The sequence below is a fragment of the Amia ocellicauda genome, chromosome 12, assembly GCF_036373705.1.
Source record: "Amia ocellicauda isolate fAmiCal2 chromosome 12, fAmiCal2.hap1, whole genome shotgun sequence".
Taxonomy (NCBI): domain Eukaryota; kingdom Metazoa; phylum Chordata; class Actinopteri; order Amiiformes; family Amiidae; genus Amia; species Amia ocellicauda.
This window is the reverse complement of record NC_089861.1, coordinates 16,855,467-16,876,361: the sequence shown is the minus strand read 5'-3', so window position 1 is coordinate 16,876,361 and position 20,895 is coordinate 16,855,467. Positions and strand designations below refer to the sequence as shown.

Sequence of the window (20,895 nt, the reverse complement as noted above, 5' to 3'; positions counted from 1 at the left end):
TATGTTTGGCGTCGATTTCTCATTTTCTCAATTTATATACAGTACAGTGCAAACGTTTTAGGCAGGTGTGAACAAATGCTGTAAAGTAAGAATGCTTTCAAATATAGACATGTTAATAGATTATATTTATCAATTAACTAAATGCAAAGTGAGTGAACAGAAGACAAATCTAAATCAAATCCATATTTGGTGTGACCACCCTTTGCCTTCAAAATAGCATAAATTCTTCTAGGTACACTCGCACAAAGTCAGGGATTTTGTAGATATACAGTCAGGTGTATGATTAAACAATTATACCAAACAGGTGCTAATTAACATCAATTCAATATGTACAGTAGGTTGAAACACAATCATTAACTGCAACAGAAACAGCTGCGTAGGAGGAATAAAACTGGGTGAGGAACAGCCAGACTCAGCTAACAAGGTGAGGCTGCTGAAGACAGTTTACTGTCAAAAGTCATACACCATGGCAAGACTGAGCACAGCAACAAGACATAAGGTAGTTATACTGCATCAGCAAGGTCTCTCCCAGGCAGAAACTTCAAGGCAGATAGGGGTTTCCAGATGTGCTGTCCAAGCTCTTTTGAAGAAGCACAAAGAAACGAGCAACACTGAGGCCGTAGACTTACTGTAGCAGATGAAAGACAAATCATGCTTACTTCCCTTCGCAAGTCCAGAGAAGTCTGGTCAGAAGTGGCCTTCATGGAAGACATGTGGCCAAAAAGTCATACCTCCGACGTGGAAACAAGGCCAAGTGACTCAACTATGCACAAAAACACAGGAACTGGGGTGCAGAAAAATGGCAGCAGGTGCTCCAGACTGATGAGTCACAATTTGAAATATTTCGCTGCAGCAGTTTGTTCACTGAAGGGCTGGAGAGCGGTACACGAATGAGTGTCTGCAGGCAACAGTGAAGCATTGTGGCGGATCCTTGCAAGTTTGGGACTACATTTCTGCAAATGGAGTTGGCGATTTGGTCAGAATTAATGGTCTCCTCAATGCTGAGAAGTACAGGCAGATACTTATCCATCATGCACTACCATCAGGGAGGCATCTGATTGGCCCCAAATTTACATGTAAGTTTTTGAAAGCATTCTTACTTTACAGCATTTTTTCACACGTGCCTAAAACTTTTGCACAGTACTATACAGTGAGGGAAAAAAGTATTTGATCCCCTGCTGATTTTGTATGTTTTCCCACTGACAAAGAAATGATCAGTCTATAATTTAATGGTAGGTGTATTTTAACATTAAAAGACAGAATAACAACAAAAAATTCCCTCATTAACATGGAAATCAATGTATAACTTTTTTGAAATGCGTTTTTCTGGATTTAAGTATTTGATCCCCTATCAATCAGCAAGATTTCTGGCTCCCTGGTGTCTTTTATACAGGTAACGAGCTGAGATTAGGAGCACTCTCTTAAAGGAACTGCTCCTAATCTCGGCTCGTTACCTGTATAAAAGATACCTGTCCACAGAAGCAATCAATCAATCAGATTCCAAACTCTCCACCATGGCCAAGACCAAAGAGCTGTCCAAGGATGTCAGGGACAAGATTGTAGACCTACACAAGGCTGGAATGGGCTACAAGACCATCGCCAAGCAGCTTGGTGAGAAGGTGACAACAGTTGGTGCGATTATTCTCAAATGGAAGAAACACAAAATAACTGTCAGTCTCCCTCGGTCTGGGGCTCCATGCAAGATCTCACCTCGCGGAGTTTCAATGATCATGAGAACGGTGAGGAATCAGCCCAGAACTACATGGGAGGATCTTGTTAATGATCTCAAGGCAGCTGGGACCATAGTCACCAAGAAAACAATTGGTAACACATTACGCCGTGAAGGACTGAAATCCTGCAGCGCCTGCAAGGTCCCCCTGCTCAAGAAAGCACATGTACAGGCCCGTCTGAAGTTTGCCAATGAACATCTGAATGATTCAGAGGAGAACTGGGTGAAAGTGTTGTGGTCAGATGAGACCAAAATCGAGCTCTTTGGCATCAACTCATCTAGCCGTGTTTGGAGGAGGAGGAATGCTACCTATGACCCCAAGAACACCATCCCCACCGTCAAACATGGAGGTGGAAACATTATGCTTTGGGGGTGTTTTTCTGCTAAGGGGACAGGACAACTTCATCGCATCAAAGGGACGATGGACGGGGCCATGTACCGTCAAATCTTGGGTGAGAACCTCCTTCCCTCAGCCAGGGCATTGAAAATGGGTCGTGGATGGGTATTCCAGCATGACAATGACCCAAAACACACAGCCAAGGCAACAAAGGAGTGGCTCAAGAAGAAGCACGTTAAGGTCCTGGAGTGGCCTAGCAAGTCTCCAGACCTTAATCCCATAGAAAATCTGTGGAGGGAGCTGAAGGTTCGAGTTGCCAAACGTCAGCCTCGAAACCTTAATGACTTGGAGAGGATCTGCAAAGAGGAGTGGGACAAAATCCCTCCTGAGATGTGTGCAAACCTGGTGGCCAACTACAAGAAACGTCTGACCTCTGTGATTGCCAACAAGGGTTTTGCCACCAAGTACTAAGTCGAAGAGGTCAAATACTTATTTCCCTCATTAACATGCAAATCAATGTATAACTTTTTTGAAATGCGTTTTTCTGGATTTGTTTGTTGTTATTCTGTCTCTCACTGTTAAAATACAACTACCATTAAAATTATAGACTGATCATTTCTTTGTCAGTGGGCAAACGTACAAAATCAGCAGGGGATCAAATACTTTTTTCCCTCACTGTATAGATAGGTTTATTTTACTACCAAAATGGGAGCACTAACTTTTCAATTGTGTGAGCTGATTCAAAATACTAAATAGTGGGGAAAACTGGTTGGCTGGTATTAAGGTCAATCAATGAATGTCAATCAATGGTATTGCAAAGCAACTAATGTAGCCAATACAATGTCCAATTAGAATCATGAATTTTAATTAGAATATTTGTACACCATTTAAGATGCAATAACAAATAATATGGAAATGTATTGTGACACCTTTGCTCATTTTCACAAAGCAACCACGGTTTAAAACAAGCCCAAAGTTACCAACAAGGGGCAAAGCTAAATCATAAGTGACTACGTGATTGGACAAGCCCAATTACGTGGTTTATTAGCGGAACTGGCAACCCTGCACACAATAACACAAACTGTCATGGAATCTCTTCCCTTTTCCCTCCCCTCCCTCCCCTCTCCACCCACTCCCTGTCACCTTCCGCCGTAATCTCCGCTCTGTCTCCCCCTCCACCCTCGCCTGCACTGCCCTCACTCTCTTGCCTTCCATTGACTGTTTTTCAAATCTATCTGTCAACCGTGCTACCTCCTCTTTGTTCTCCCTCACCTCCTCCCTTGACTCTCTCTGTCCTCTCACGTCTCGTCCTGCCTGTCCCTCCCCTCCTCAGCCTTGGCTCTCTGCTGTTCTCCGTGCAACCCGAACTAGTCTGCGTGCCGCCGAACAGAAGTGGAAAAGGAACAGCCAAACTCAGCTAACAAGGTGAGGTTGCTGAAGACAGTTTACTGTCAAAAGTTATACACCAAGACAAGACACAAGGTAGTTATACTGTATCAGCAAGGTCTCTCCCAGGCAGAAATTTCTAGACAGACAGGGGTTACCAGATGTGCTGTCTAAGCTCTTTAGAAGAAGCAGAAAGAAACGGGCAATTTTGAGGACTGTAGATGCAGTGGTTGGTCAAGGAAACTTACTGCAGCAGATGAAAGACACATCATGCTTACTTCCCTTTGCAATCAGATATCAAGCAGTGCCATCAGCTCAGAATTGCCAGAAAACAGTGGGACCCTGGTACACCCATCTACTGTCCAGAGAAGTCTGGTCAGAAGTGGCCTTCATGGAAGACTTGCAGCCAAGAATCCATACCTCTGTCATGGTAACAAGGCCAAGCAACTCAACTATGCACGAAAACAAAGGAACTGGGGTGCAGAAAAATGACAGCAGGTGCTCTGGACTGATGAGTCAAAATCTGAAATATTTGGCTGTAGCAGAAGGCAGTTTGTTCGCCGAAGGGCTGGAGAGCGGTACATGAATAAGTGTGTGCAGGGGGATTGTATCTGTTCGGGATTTGGTCAGAATTAATGGTCTCCTCAGTGCTGAGAAGTACAAGTAGATAATTATCCATCATGTAATACCATGAGGGAGGCATCTGATTGGCCCCAAATTTATTCTGCAGCATGACAATGACCCCAAACATACAGCGACAGTCTTTAAGAACTATCTTCAGCGTAAAGAAGAACAAGGAGTCCTGGAAGTGATGGTATGGCCCCCACAGAGCCCTGATCTCAACATCGAGTCTGTCTGGGATTACATGAAGATAGAGAAGCAACTAAAGCTGCCTAAATCCACAGAAGAACTGTGGTTAGTTCTCCAAGATGTTTGGGCCAACCTACCTGCCGAGTTCCTTCAAAAACTGTGTGCAAGTGTACCTAGAAGAATTGATGCTGTTTTGAAGGTAAAGGGTGGTCACACCAAATATTGATTTGCTGTAGATTTTTCTTCTGTTCACTCACTTTGCATTTAGTTAATTGATAAATATAATCTATTAACATGTCTATATTTGAAAGCATTCTTACTTTACAGCATTTTTTCACACCTGCCTAAAACTAGTTCAGGTGGTTACTGTATGTGGTTCAAATACAAAATTTAACAATGTATTGATTGCCAGAAGGATTAATTGTTTAAGATCATGGCATGTATGGGATTTTACTGATGTAGTCACTAATGCAACCAATCCAAGGAAAGCAAAATATGGCTGACACTGCACCTTGCAGGAAAATACAGATTTAACATTTTTCACAAACTATGTGAAAAATATTGCCAATTATATTTACCAAATGTTCCTACTATAGCTTGCCCAACTGTAGATAATCAATATAATGATGAAATCAAATGAATTATTTATTATATGAATAAGTAGCTTTTTCTGATATGAAAAAAAAATCCGAGTTCAGCTATAATGGTGGTTTGTGTGTACAATTTAAAAGTTCACAACCTCACCAAGAACATGGTTGTCTATTGGCTAATTATGCCCAGGCAGTGCAATATGCTATATGATTAGTTTTTATAATTGTTTTGTAAATAGTGCTTCTGACAAAGCTAATGTTTTTTTTTTTTTAATTAGGCATTATTTACTTCAATGTATATTTGAATGCCCTATTGTTATTAATAATGATTAATGAGTGGCCCAGCTGGTGTGTGTGTGTGTGTGTGTGTGTGTGTGTGTGTGTGTGTGTGTGTGTGTGTGTGTGTGTGTGTGTGTGTGTGTGTGTGTGTGTGTGTGTGTGTGTGTGTGTGTGTGTGTGTGTGTGTGTGTGTGTGTGTGTGTGTGTGTGTGTGTGTGTGTGTGTGTGTGTGTGTGTGTGTGGTGATGCAGGAGTGTGGGCTGCACTGTGGTGGAGATGTTGACACAGAAGCCTCCCTGGGCAGATCTTGAACCCATGGCTGCAATTTTTAAGTTTGGCAGAAAAACCGAGCTAAAGCTGCCTGTGGGCCTGTCAGACTCCTGCAGGGACTTCCTGAAGAAGGTGTTTGTGGAGGAGAAGCAGCGTCCCACTGCAGAGGGGCTGCTGAGACACCCCTTCATCCAGGGAAACTGACCAGAACCAAGGGCAAGGGCACTGGCCTGACACCAACATCTACAGTGACCAAGATCAGGACAATGACAGGAATATTTACAGTGAAAGAGATTATGACAGTGGCCATGACATGGGAGTGACAGTGACTACCAATTGACTGATATTATTCCACAAAGAATATGGGTCTGACAGCATAACAGAATAATACATTCTGTCAACATGTCAATCAGCCAGTGCAATTCTATAAAGCAGTAACAGCTCCAGTAAAATGACCAGTTGTAATTTATTTTACAACTATGTATTTATGTATTGTTTATTAGCAGATGTCATTTCATGGCAAATTACAGTTGTTATAACCTATAGGCCTACAAACAGCATTTTAAAAAGTTACAGTAGGATTAAATAATAAATAACCCTGGTCCTGGAGAGCCGCAATCCTGCAGGATTTCCAGGTCTCTCTTAATTACCAATCAATGGATATCTTGAACATTTTGCCTAATTTAGACCCATAATTGTTTCAATTAAGCAGTTAACGATCTGAATAAAACAAAAACCTGCAGACCCTGCGGCTCTCCAAGACCAGGGTTAGCCACCCCTGATGTATGATAACTTCAGAAGTAATCAAATTACTACATTAATAGTCAATAACTACAATCCTAATAACTGAGCCATAGAAGATAAAGTACAGTTTAAAATAAATTAAGGGGCAGAACAAATTGGACCAGATAATATGGCAATAGTTACATCTAAACTGTTGTAGATGTAAGGCAGTTTAATTGCAGGGTTATACAGGTATAATAAGCAACAGTATAATACAGACAATTGACTCAGTTGAAACATATAGTACTGTGCCATATTGAAACAAAATGTTTAATTAAAATGTGTTTAAAGCCATGCAAACTGCCTTCAATAAATGGTCTGGAAAACAAATATATAAATTGTGTTAAATAAAAACATATATATTGTATCCACAATTTGTATTCTTTGTTAGAAATAGCATGTGTTTGTGTCTATAAATCACAATCATGAGTAAAACATTGAAAACAGCGATTTATGTCTGACAGTGTAAATTATTTGTAGGTAATGGCATAAGGTAATGGTAAGGCATACTTTCATTTAATATAACAAATCTGATTTAGCCTACACTTAATTGGATAAGGTAATTTAAAAAACGTTTTTTTAACAAACAAAACATGTTTGTAAACATGTTTTCATGTAATATTTGTAGTTATAATGTTTTACTTACAAATAAATGTTTAAACAATAAACTCCTCAACTTCTATCCATTGCGTTATAGTCACTGTACTTCTGTCCCTGTGCAATATGGCCACCAGCTTGCATACTGCCACTCATAGAGCTGGGACATATAGGTGGGACCCATCTAGTGATTCTATATGAATACAATATTATTTCCCAGCTGTGGAATGTCTGCTGATTATTACAATAAAATATGTAAAACAAATACACCATATACACATTTTCTAAAAATATGTATTTAATGGGTTTGTTATTATACTCAAATTATTTTTAAAATTAGTGATATTTATTAAGGTTTTGTCTATGCATATAAAAATATGAATGTACACAACTATGTGAGCTTTTATATTAAACAATTACAGGCAATGGACAAAAATTGAGTGCATTGTTTAAACCTGCTTGAATTTTATGTCCACACTGGTGGATCCCACCCAACTGCAGAGCAGAGGAGTAAGAGTACGACACAAAGCCAGTATAAAAAAATAAAATGTATAGTAATGTATTGGATGTCTAACAATATATATACGATGACAACATAAGTCTGTCACTTCATAATACCAAGAAAAATAAAAGTAATTTATGTGAAAGCCTTCCCATCAGCTACCTAGGTGTTCTACAAAACAAAAAATGTACAGCAGTGCTTCAATTATTGAAATTTACCTGCAGATTTAAGTTACACATCAGTGTTTGAAACCATAATCTGTTTTTAAAATCACAAGGCCTATTAATTCATTATAAATACAATAGCATGACATTTCAAACATTGTAATATACAACTGTTATTCTCAAAATAATCCTCCACCCCACCCTGCCTATTTGATTAATAATGTACAGGCATAGAAAATCTTACTGAAAGCCATACAGAAAATGAGTATGTGAACATTGTTATTCTTTCTTTTTTCAGCCCTGATATAAGAATATATAAAAATGAAAAGGTCAGTTACACAGCAACAGTTAAAAAATGAGGGGTTACAGAACAACTAGACTAAAGTTGTGGGAAAATAATTGATGAAGAACAGAAGCAGTACAGTTTTTCTTCACAATACTTTTAGACTCATTGTGTTATTGCATAAATTCACAAGCAGAAGAGTTGATAAAACAAACTTTTACTGGGAATTATGTGTAAAGTGCCAATGCAGAATAGAGACTGTAGCAAATGGGCAGGAAACGTGGACAGTGAACAAATTCCAGTTCCAGTAAATGTCACACGATAGTTAAACCAGAGATTCCAGATCACATCAGAGGTAATCTCAACTAAGGTAACAGTGGTGTGTGTCATAGTGTGCATGTTCTTATGTGTACAACTGTGTTTTTGTGTATGCATTTGATAATTTTTGATTCATATATTTATTTATTTTTACTAATTTCCATTATCCAGTTTCCATTATACAGCAGTGTGCAAAAGGTTTAGGCAGGTGTGAAAAAATGCTATAAAGTAAGAATGCTTTAAAAAATAGATGTTAATAGATTATATTTATCAATTAACAAAATGCAAAGTGAGTGAACAGAAGAAAAACCTAAATCAAATCCATATTTGGTGTGACCACCCTTTGCCTTCAAAACAGCATCAATTCTTCTATGTACACTCCTTCTAATTAGTGTATTTGGCAATACAAAAATAAAGCACAGTCATGCAATCTCCATAGAGAAACACTGGCAGTATTGAAGATCTCAGTGACTTTCAATGCGTCTCAGTGATAGGAAGTCAGTGCGTCACATTTCTGCCCTGTTAGAGCTGCCCCGGTCAATCGTAATACTGTTATTGTGAAGTGGAAATGTCTACAAGCAACAACAGCTCGGCCACGAAGTGGTAGGCCACACAAGCTCACAGAACGGGACTGCCGAATGCTGAAGCACATAGCACGTAAAAATAGTCTGTCCTCGTTTGCAACAATCACTACCGAGTTCCAAACTGCCCCTGGAAGCTACGTCAGCACAATAACTGTTTGTCAGCAGCTTCATGAAATGGGTTTTCAAAGCCAAACAGCCGCACACAAGCCTAAGATCACCATGCACAATACCAAGCGTCGGCTGGAGTGGTGTAAAACTCACCGCCACTGGTCTCTGGAGCAGTGGAAACGCATTCTCTGGAGTGGTGAATAAAGCTTCACCATCTGGCAGTCCGGCTGACAATTCTGGCTTTGGTGGATGCCAGGAGAAAGCTACCTGCCTGAATGCATAGTGCCAACTGTAAAGTTTGGTGGAGGAGGAATAATGGTCTGGGTCTGTTTTTCATGGTTCAGGTTCAGCCCCTTTAGTTCCACTGCTGGGAAATCTTACCACTACAGCATACAATGATATTCTAGACAATCATGAGCTTTCAATTTTGTGGCAACAGTTTGGGGAAGGCCCTTTCCTGTTTCAGCATGACAACGCCCCTGTGCACAAAGTGAGGTCCATACAGAAATTTGTCGAGATTGGGTTGGAAGAACTTGTTTTGAACTGGCCTGCACAGAGCCCTGACCTCAACCCCACTGAACACCTTTGGGATTAATTTGTACACTGACTGTGAGCCAGACCTGATCACCCAACATCAGTAATGCTCTTGTGGCTGAATGGAAGCAAATCCCCACAGCAATGTTGCAACATCTAGTGGAAAGCCTTCCCAGAAGAGGGGAGGCTGTTACAGCAGCAAAGGGGGGACCAACTCCATATTAATGCCCATGACTTTGGAATGAGATGTTGGACGAGTAGGTGTCCACATACTTTTGTCCATGTAGTGTATATCTAGATACAGAATAACAGGGTTTAATAAGAACCAGTGTAATATAGGATTTTTGGTCTAATATGACATATACACCGTCATAACATTATGTCCACTGACAGGTGAAGTGAATAACACTGATAATCTCGTTATCATGGCACCTGTCAGTGGGTGGGATATATTAGGCAGCAAGTGAACATTTTGTCCTCAAAGGTGATGTGTTGGAAGCAGGAAAAATGGGCAAGCGTAAGGATCTGAGCGACTTTGACAAGAGCTAGACGACTGGTCAGAGCATCTCCAAAACTGCAGGGTGTTCCGGGTCTGCAGTGGTCAGTACCTATCAAAAGTTGTCCAAGGAAGGAAAAGCTGTGAACCTGCGACAGGGTCATGGGCAGCCAAGGCTCACTGATGCACGTGGGGAGTGAAGGCTGGCCTGTGTGGTCCAATACAACAGACAAGCTAGTGTAAATTAAATTGCTGAAAAAGTTAATGCTGGTTCTGATAGAAAGGTGTCAGAACACACGGTACATCGCAGTTTGTTGTGTATGGGGCTGCGTAGCCGCAGACCAGTCAGGGTGCCCATGCTGACCCCTGTCCACTGTCCAAAGTGCCTACAATGGGCACGTGAGCATCAGAACTGGACCACGGAGCAATGGAAGAAGGTGGCCTGGTCTGATGAATCACGAGTTCAAGGTGTTGGCTTGGCCTCCAAATTCCCCAGATCTCAATCCAATCGAGCATCTGTGGGATGTGCTGGACAAACAAATATATAATATATACACTCACCTAAAGGATTATTAGGAACACCTGTTCAATTTCTCATTAATGCAATTATCTAACCAACCAATCACATGGCAGTTGCTTCAATGCATTTAGGGGTGTGGTCCTGGTCAAGACAATCTCCTGAACTCCAAACTGAATGTCTGAATGGGAAAGAAAGATGATTTAAGCAATTTTGAGCGTGGCATGGTTGTTGGTGCCAGACGGGCTGGTCTGAGTATTTCACAATCTGCTCAGTTACTGGGATTTTCACGCACAACCATTTCTAGGGTTTACAAAGAATGGTGTGAAAAGGGAAAAAACATCCAGTATGCGGCAGTCCTGTGGGCGAAAATGCCTTGTTGATGCTAGAGGTCAGAGGAGAATGGGCCGACTGATTCAAGCTGATAGAAGAGCAACTTTGACTGAAATAACCACTCGTTACAACCAAGGTATGCAGCAAAGCATTTGTGAAGCCACAACACGTACAACCTTGAGGCGGATGGGCTACAACAGCAGAAGACCCCACCGGGTACCACTCATCTCCACTACAAATAGGAAAAAAAGGCTACAATTTGCACAAGCTCACCAAAATTGGACAGTTGAAGACTGGAAAAATGTTGCCTGGTCTGATGAGTCTCGATTTCTGTTGAGACATTCAGATGGTAGAGTCAGAATTTGGCGTAAACAGAATGAGAACATGGATCCATCATGCCTTGTTACCACTGTGCAGGCTGGTGGTGGTGGTGTAATGGTGTGGGGGATGTTTTCTTGGCACACTTTAGGCCCCTTAGTGCCAATTGGGCATCGTTTAAATGCCACGGCCTACCTGAGCATTGTTTCTGACCATGTCCATCCCTTTATGACCACCATGTACCCATCCTCTGATGGCTACTTCCAGCAGGATAATGCACCATGTCACAAAGGTCGAATCATTTCAAATTGGTTTCTTGAACATGACAATGAGTTCACTGTACTAAACTGGCCCCCACAGTCACCAGATCTCAACCCAATAGAACATCTTTGGGATGTGGTGGAACGGGAGCTTCGTGCCCTGGATGTGCATCCCACAAATCTCCATCAACTGCAAGATGCTATCCTATCAATATGGGCCAACATTTCTAAAGAATGCTTTCAGCACCTTGTTGAATCAATGCCACGTAGAATTAAGGCAGTTCTGAAGGCGAAAGGGGGTCAAACACAGTATTAGTATGGTGTTCCTAATAATCCTTTAGGTGAGTGTATATGAAGCCCCTGTATACATTGACCTCAAGAATGCTCGTTCTTGACCAAATATGGGTATTCCACCCGAGTTGCCAGGCAGAAAGAAGCAGACTTACACATCATGTGATTCTTGTTATCTCTTGTGTTGCCAGCATAAAAATGTTTGTATTTCTTACTTTTTTAGGACTGTTTTGTGGGACAGCCCCATGCATGGTCCTAGTTGCAGCTGTTACTAATAAACTACTATGGCATTCACCTTTTTATCTTGTTAAAAAAAGTAAATAAAAAGAAAGATTTTCAGACAAAAGTTATCTGCAGTGTCATCCAGTACATAAGAATGACTTTCCATTTCCTCATTGGACAAAGTTGTCTCCTCATGCAGGCTTGTCCAATAGGAGTTTGCTGCTGCTCATATTCACAACAATATGTAATAGTAATTTGAAACAGCATTTTAAAAAGCATCAAATAAATTAAACTGAAATTGGGTTGTAATTATTTGCAAAAACAACTACTACAGTAGCAGTCTGAGGCTCCTAAGAGCTGACTGTTTGTGCTCCAGCCAACTCGCTCACAGCCCTTAATTGATGTCATTGGTCGTTCAGAGATGTTTTCATTATTTGAAACCAGTTTGGGAAAAATATGAAAAATACACATAATATAAGGCACTTCACTTCTGTGACTTCTTGTAAGCTTAATCATTTAAAGCTGAGTTAAAGTTGGAACAGGAACATGAAGACTGAGCTACCAAACTCTGCTTCTACAGCCAATTATAATAATCATAAAAATCGTGTTTTAGACTTGGGGCAGATTAGTGTGACATAACCGGATACTCACTCTCTACTCCACCTCCATGGGTTCCTGCTCACACAGTGCCACCCCCTCCTGTGGGGCCTCACTCTGCCCTTGAATCCTTCCCTCATTCTGCATCTCTCTGTTTGCAATCCCTCTCTCCTCCTCTTCCACAATCAGAACCTCCCTCTCCTCAGCCTCCCACTCTTCCTCTTCCTCATCTTGCTCTTCCTCCCTCTCCCCCTGCTCTTGCAGCTGCTGCTCCCCCTCCTCTCCAGCACACATCCTGAGAAACTTCAGGAAGGTCTCCACGGTCACCTCCCCCCTATTCCCAATGAGCCCACTGCCCTCCCCCTCCTCTCCCTGTCCCACCACTCCATAGAGCCCCCCCAGATCATTCAGCCCCTTCATGAACTGCTCATCCTGGCTCACTTCTGTCAGCACAGCCCCCAGCTCCCCGTTTCCACTTGACGCCTCAGCCAATTGCAGCAGCACCCTGAGAGAGGTGCTCTCCCCTCTACCCTCACCCATCTCATGCTCCCCTCTCTCCGTCTCCATCCTCTCTCTCTCCTGCTCCACAGCTCCAGCTACTAGCTGCTTCAGCATGCTGCTCAGAATATCCCACAAAGACACAGCGAACTCAATGAAACTCTTGGTGGTGCCCTTGGGAAGTTTATAAGCATACCCCCCCGTGTGCACAGCCACCAGCCGGCCCAGGTTGTCGAAGACAGGTGACCCTGAGGAGCCGTGGAAGAAGCAGGAGTCATAGGTCAGCTTCCCCTTGTCACTCAGCTCCCGGAAATCCCGCGGCGACTCAGTGAAGAGCTGGATGTAGCGCACGTTCTCCCAGTGGTGCCTGTCCACGGCCTCCCTGCGTTTCTCAAACTCGATCACCAGGCACGGGTCCACCTTCTTCACCCCCCCCTCAGGGTGGCCCACCACGCAGATGCCTCCACGGGTTGGGGGCCGGTCAAATCTCCCCAGGAGAGGAGCGGGGAGCGGAGCACCAGGCTGCAGCTCCATCAAGGCGTAGTCCACCGACCGGTCAAAGGCCACCAGATCCGGCCTGGCCGCCCGCCTCTTCCCCAGGGAGCCAGTCTCCAGGTGCTGGAACGTGACGCTCACCTGCCTGCGCAGCCTCCTCTTGCAGTCCTCCAGGAACCCCTCAAGGACGTGGGCGTTGGTCAGGACGCAATGATCAAAAAGCAGGAACCCTGACCCCACCGGATTCCCTTCCACCAGCACCTGACCGGCTGAGTCGCTCAACTCTCCCAGCAGCTTCACCCTCCACACCTCGGAGAACAGGGCCGTACTTTTGCCAAACTCCTCACGGAACAGCCCCTGGACTTTTGAAAAGCTACTGATGTTCTCCCTTTCTCTCAGGGTCTCCAACAGACCCTTGAACTGGGAGCGCAGGAGCTGGAGAACCTTACCAGAGTCAGGGATCAACTGGAACTTTGTTTTCTTCTTCTCCTTGTTCTTCTCATTCTCCTGCTCCATCTCCTTCTTCTTTTCCTCCTCATTCCCCTTCTCCTTCATCTCTTTCTCTTTCTCCTTGTTCTCTTTGTTAGCATCAGCTGTGGTCTGACTGTTCTCAGAGTGACCCCCATCATCAGAAAGCAGCTCCTGGCTGTCTGGCTCTCTGGGTTTCACAGACATAGTCAGGACGTACTCTTTTTCATTCAGGTCATCCACCAGTGAGGACAGCTCCACGCAGTGCTGTGTCTTCGTCTCACAGAGCTCACTCTTTTTTTTGAACACAACTGGTTTGAATCGTCCATCTCTACTCAGGGTGTCCATCAGCTTCTCCCCTCTGAAGGCATAGACACAGAGTCTGTAATGCTCTTTTACCAGGCGGGGGTTTTTGAGCACCAAACGGTCTCTGGTGAGCTCTTTACCTTGACACAATATAAAGAACAGCACCCTATTTGTTGGGGTGTCCACCCAAAGAGCAGCAGCATCGGGAGGCTTAGAGCTGCCATCTTGCCGCTTGATGAGCTTCAGATGAAAATTCTCATGGTCTGGTATGAAGGAGCAGGGACAGTGGGGGCTGACAATGCCAATCAGGTGCTCCTTCCCCACAATGACCAGATCTTCCCGCTTCTTAGGGAAGAGTTTCACTCTGTCACGGAAGTTCTTGCTCTGCCTGAGCGCATCTAGCACTGTCCCTATTGAACTGCAGGTCACACTGTAAGACTTCCCAGAGTCAAAGGTGTAAGTGAAACAGTGGGGTTTGTCATGTTTTAGTCTCTCTTCCCGCTTCATTTTCTTACTTTTTGGTGACTAAGGAGTAAAATTAAAAGATTATATATTTTATTATTATAAATATCCATGCACATACACTACCAGTTGACAGTTTTAGAACACCCCGTAATGCTTCATCAGAGAATGCTTCACTCGTTAGAAAGCTGAGAGTCTCAAACAAAGGGATTTGGTGCCTATTTACCAGAGGGGTTTGTCAACTTAAGGGGTTACATTTCGTTAAACAAAATGATTCCATTATTTATTGTTTTATCTCCAATTGTTTAATTGTTCTATGCTTTACATTGAGACATTAAACTGCGTAAATTTAAATTAAAACTGGAAAAATCTGAGGTGTTCTAAAACTTTTGACCAGTAGTGTACATGCATAAATGTTAGGTCTGTCAGCAATTAAACACTTCTGATAAATATTCCTTTCTGCGTCTATCTGACAGACACACAGCAGGCGAATGTATTGCAGTTCTTAAATGACATGACTACATTTTGCTTCCTTTAGTCTTGTGCTTTCTATAAGAATGTGTTGGTTTCTGTGAAACTAGCAATGACAGAAAAGGAAAGAGGAGCAACAAACACATTAATATTACATACACAGCCAGCTATTGTGGTTTATTTTTTATTCGCTGTAACTCGAACGTATAGGTATGTTTCCAAATGTAGACCGGCAGTCAGTGTTGAGTGTGGTTTGGAAATGTGGAAAAGTAAATCATTTATTCAATTAGATTGTATAAATTAGCTAGATAGATATACATTTTGTATTTAGCTGTTGTGACCGGAAAACACAAGGACACTAATGTTAAGGCATTTTCGTTCCAGCTCACATTGCTGTAAATGTAATGAAAATACATAAACACTGAAAAATAAAAACATATTGGTTGGTCAGTTACAAATTTTTTTTTTTTTTTTTTAAATTAAAAAGTTAATTTTATCCCCTGACCTCCTCCATTTGTGTGTGTGTGTGTGTGTGTGTGCATATATAAGAGTACCAGTAACTAGTAGGAGTTGAACACAATGCTTAACTACATAAAAACAATAGATTTTTAAAATGATTTATATTCAGACCTACAGAAAACACAAATATAATCTTGGATAAGGTACTCATTTATTATTCATAAAACAAACTACACAAACACCAGAGAGTAACTGTTCTGTGACAAAAATTATAAAGTAATTAATTGGGATTGCAGAAAGTATCCATTCCTTGAAAATAATTTGGCTAATTATTTGATTATTTGATTTGACCTGTGTGGCCGCTGGTGTTCCACAGTTCTGCGTAAAAAGGAAAAAGGTATAATCCCATAGTAATTACATAGCATTGCAGAAATCAATGTAATCAAATTATAACCTTAATTACCTGAGGCTTATCATTCTCCTTGTCCTTTGGTGTTGGGCAGTTCTGTGTAAAAAGACAAAAGCATAATTACATGTAGCACAATAAGAATTATGCAGTAGTAGCTGTAATAATAATAATACATTCATATTATTATAAAAACTAGGCTGGAGACCCCTATATTTTAATTTGGGGCAGTAGGGATATTTACATTTTTCAAAAACTGGTCCAGACTTGGCTGGGCTTTGTCCCGAAACTGCAGTCTTCTGTTATACGACTGTAAGAGAGAGGGATGGGGGGGGAATCTGTGAACCCACTTTAGAAACCACAGACAAGGACTCATACACACACACACTCACACTGACAGTCTGTCTCTAACACACACACACACACACTCACACTGACAGTCTGTCTCTAACACACACACTGACAGTCTGTCTCTAACACACACACACACTGACAGTCTGTCTCTAACACACACACTGACAGTCTGTCTCTAACACACACACACTCACACTGACAGTCTGTCTCTAACACACACACAAACACTCACACTGACAGTCTGTCTCTAGCACACACACAAACACTCACACTGACAGTCTCTCAAACACACACACTCACACACAGTGACAGTCTGTCTAACACACACACACACAAACACACTGACAGTCTGTCTCTAGCACACACACACACACACTCACACTCACACTGACAGTCTGTCTCTAACACACACACACACACAGACACTCACAATCTGTCTCTAACACACACACACACTCACACTGACAGTCTGTCTCTAACACACACACACTCACACAGTGAGTCTGTCTCTAACACACACACACTCACACACACACACTCACACTGACAGTCTGTCTCTAGCACACACACACACACAGACACTCACAATCTGTCTCTAACACGCACACACACTCACACTGACAGTCTGTCTCTAACACACACACAGTGACAGTGTCTCTAACACACACACACAGTGACAGTGTCTCTAACACACACACACTCACACAGTGAGTCTGTCTCTAACACACACACTCACACACACACACTCACACTGACAGTCTGTCTCTAGCACACACACACACAGACACTCACAATCTGTCTCTAACACGCACACACACTCACACTGACAGTCTGTCTCTAGCACACACACACACACAGACACTCACAATCTGTCTCTAACACGCACACACACTCACACTGACAGTCTGTCTCTAACACACACACAGTGACAGTGTCTCTAACACACACACACAGTGACAGTGTCTCTAACACACACACACTCACACAGTGAGTCTGTCTCTAACACACACACTCACACACACACACTCACACTGACAGTCTGTCTCTAGCACACACACACACAGACACTCACAATCTGTCTCTAACACGCACACACACTCACACTGACAGTCTGTCTCTAACACACACACAGTGACAGTGTCTCTAACACACACACACAGTGACAGTGTCTCTAACACACACACACTCACACTGACAGTCTGTCTCTAACACACACACACACACACTCACACTGACAGTCTGTCTCTAACACACACTCACACACACTCACACTGACAGTCTGTCTCTAACACACACTCACACACACACACTCACACTGACAGTCTGTCTCTAACACACACACACTCACACACAGTGACAGTCTGTCTAACACACACACTCACACACAGTGACAGTCTGTCTAACACACACACAGTGACAGTCTGTCTCTAACACACACACACACACACACAGTGAGTCTGTCTCTAACACACACACAAACACACAATCACACTGACAGTCTGTCTCTAACACACACACAGTGACAATCTGTCTCTAACACACACACACACACTCACACACAGTGAGTCTGTCTCTAACACACACACACACACACAGTGACAGTCTGTCTCTAACACACACACACACACACACACACACACTGACAGTCTGTAACACTAACACACACACACACACACACACAGTGACAGTCTGTCTCTAACACACACACACACACACACACACACACACAGTGACAGTCTGTCTCTAACACACACACACACACACACACACACAGTGACAGTCTGTCTCTAACACACACACACACACACACACACACACACACACAGTGACAGTCTGTCTCTAACACACACACACACACACACAGTGACAGTCTGTCTCTAACACACACACACACACTGACAGTCGGTCTGTAACACTAACACACACACACACACACACACACACACACACACACACACTGACAGTCGGTCTGTAACACTAACACACACACACACACACACACACACACACACACACACTGACAGTCTGTCTCTAACACTAACACACACACACACACACACACACACACACAGTGACAGTCTGTCTCTAACACACACACACACACAGTGACAGTCTGTCTCTAACACACACACACACACACACACACACACACACACACTGACAGTCTGTAACACTAACACACACACACACACACACACAGTGACAGTCTGTCTCTAACACACACACACACACACACACACACACAGTGACAGTCTGTCTCTAACACACACACACACACACACACAGTGACAGTCTGTCTCTAACACACACACACACACACACACACACACACACAGTGACAGTCTGTCTCTAACACACACACACACACACACACACAGTGACAGTCTGTCTCTAACACACACACACACACTGACAGTCGGTCTGTAACACTAACACACACACACACACACACACACACACACACTGACAGTCGGTCTGTAACACTAACACACACACACACACACACACACACACACACACTGACAGTCTGTCTCTAACACTAACACACACACACACACACACACACACACACACACTGACAGTCGGTCTGTAACACTAACACACACACACACACACACACACACACACACACTGACAGTCTGTCTCTAACACTAACACACACACACACACACACACACACACACACACACACACACACACACACACACACACTCACACTCCTAGGAGTTTTCCTGGACATTTCTGGATAACAATAAATGATCCGATGCAGACACTTGAAGTAATAGAAACAAGAGTGAGAAAAAAGAGAAATTAGACAACCCCTAACAAACGACAGGAAACTAGCGCTCCTGCAGCAATAGGAAAACTACCTTTATTAATTAAATAAACTATACATTTGAAAAACAAAAAATAGGTTAATTATTAAGATGACCGTGATGATTATATTAGAGAATATTTACAACTAGCAAATTAACAATTAGCATAACCATAATAATAATAATCATAATCATAATAATACACGAATGAGAGTGCGACTGCTAACCGGAAGTCTTGTGACACTTTTGCAGCCCGAATTGCTCGATTACCTTTAACTCACAGATTCAGACAACAGGTATCCGACACCTGTGAACAATGAGAGGAAACCGTAATGTCTGCCCTGCTGTATCATGTGCGTTAACAGTCACTTTCTATGTCGCTGTCTTTCTCCGTCGGTAGTGCTGTGATTTTAGTGAAAGCACACAATTAAATCCATTAAAACAAAATGGCAAACAGGCCGCTGCTGCGCACTTTCGTGTTTCCCGCCAGTGCTTCCCTCAGGCCCGGGGTCAGCCAATGGTAGCACACGCTGCTACGTGAACGTGTACGCCGGTGCTGGCGGGGGCGCGCTTAGTGCTGTGTTTGCTGGTGCGGAAGAAACCCGTCTCTCAGCGCAAACCGCATACTACCCCACTACATACTGCGTACGTGCATACTGCGTGCTACATACTGGTTTTCTGACTAGTAAGTAGTACATTACATGAAGATGATTCAAGTGTACTATCCCTGTGTGAAGTGAGCAACAGCTGCTGGCAACAAAATGCATCTTCCGATTTGGGAGTTGAAGAGGATTGAACGACGGTCAAACATGTATTAAAATAACATAAGAATTACGTTGCTTTTTAATCATAATCTAAGGTGCTCTGTACATATCTACTTATTATGTTTATTTATATTTATATTCCATTTTATATTTAATATATAAATATAGGACAAATACACGTTTTCACTGCTGGCTGGTGTATTTGTGCAATTCCAGAAAAAAATAAGGATTGTAACTCAGACATAGGGGGGTGAAATGCAGTGTACAGACCCATATTGAATAGCCCATGGGGTTAGATGCATCAGATTTACGTTGTTGCAATTGCTGCTGGGCATCCAGTGTTGCCCAGGCACTGAAGAAATACACTTTTTCACTTTCAGATTGTAAAATATGGAATATCGAGTCAAGATTTGTTTGAACTTTGAAAGTTTTAATTATTGTTATATTAACAAGATCAAATCAAATCAAATAAATATTCTCCACAGTACTGGGGGAAAAACTCCTGTTTTAACAGGAGGAAATCTCCAGATTCAACAAACAAAATTTTAATTTAAAAAGACTACAATTTAAAAAAAAAATACTGATTGGTTTTAAGAACAGTAATAGAACAAGGACAGTCCTCTTCTCCCACCTTCATCCCTTGCAGATGAAGAAAACTCTAAAAGAAAAAAAACAACATGTAAGTAACAATATAAAACTATATAAATTATTGTAACATTACATTTACATTACTGGGAGCATATATATATATGTGTGTGTGTGTGTGTGTGTGTGTGTGTGTGTGATGTGACCTCATGTGAAGCATGATGGGATGCAGTATTCACTGTAGTGAGCTCTGGTTGTATACTGCATATTTTGGCGAATGTAGCAAGCCATCCGGGTACTTTTACCATTCTTCAAATTCATAGTGTACCTGTAATTTGGTAATTTATTCCCTGTGCAGCTTAGCTTTCCTGTAATACTGCCCTTATATAATGTTTTCATCATACTTTTTGCTTTTACATTGCTAGAGTTGTTTATTGTCTTTTCCGCAGTGCCCCCTTCCCCTTCGCTCTTATCAATGACTTCACACCTTGTCTGTATTCGAA

The 20,895-nt window shown here is 42.3% G+C and overlaps 1 protein-coding gene across 1 annotated transcript; it reads right to left on the bottom strand.

Moving 5' to 3' along the window:
• Positions 1-12,365: 12,365 nt before the first annotated feature.
• On the bottom strand, positions 12,366-19,718 carry LOC136763999 (serine protease FAM111A). The gene is made up of 5 exons (XM_066717828.1): positions 19,314-19,718; positions 18,944-19,000; positions 16,118-16,183; positions 15,931-15,972; positions 12,366-14,600 (listed from the first exon to the last, which is right to left on the bottom strand). The coding sequence occupies exons 2-5, from the start codon at positions 18,965-18,967 to the stop codon at positions 12,366-12,368; spliced, it is 2,367 nt and encodes a 788-aa protein (XP_066573925.1). The 5' UTR covers positions 18,968-19,000; positions 19,314-19,718.
• Between the last annotated feature and the right edge of the window lie 1,177 nt (positions 19,719-20,895).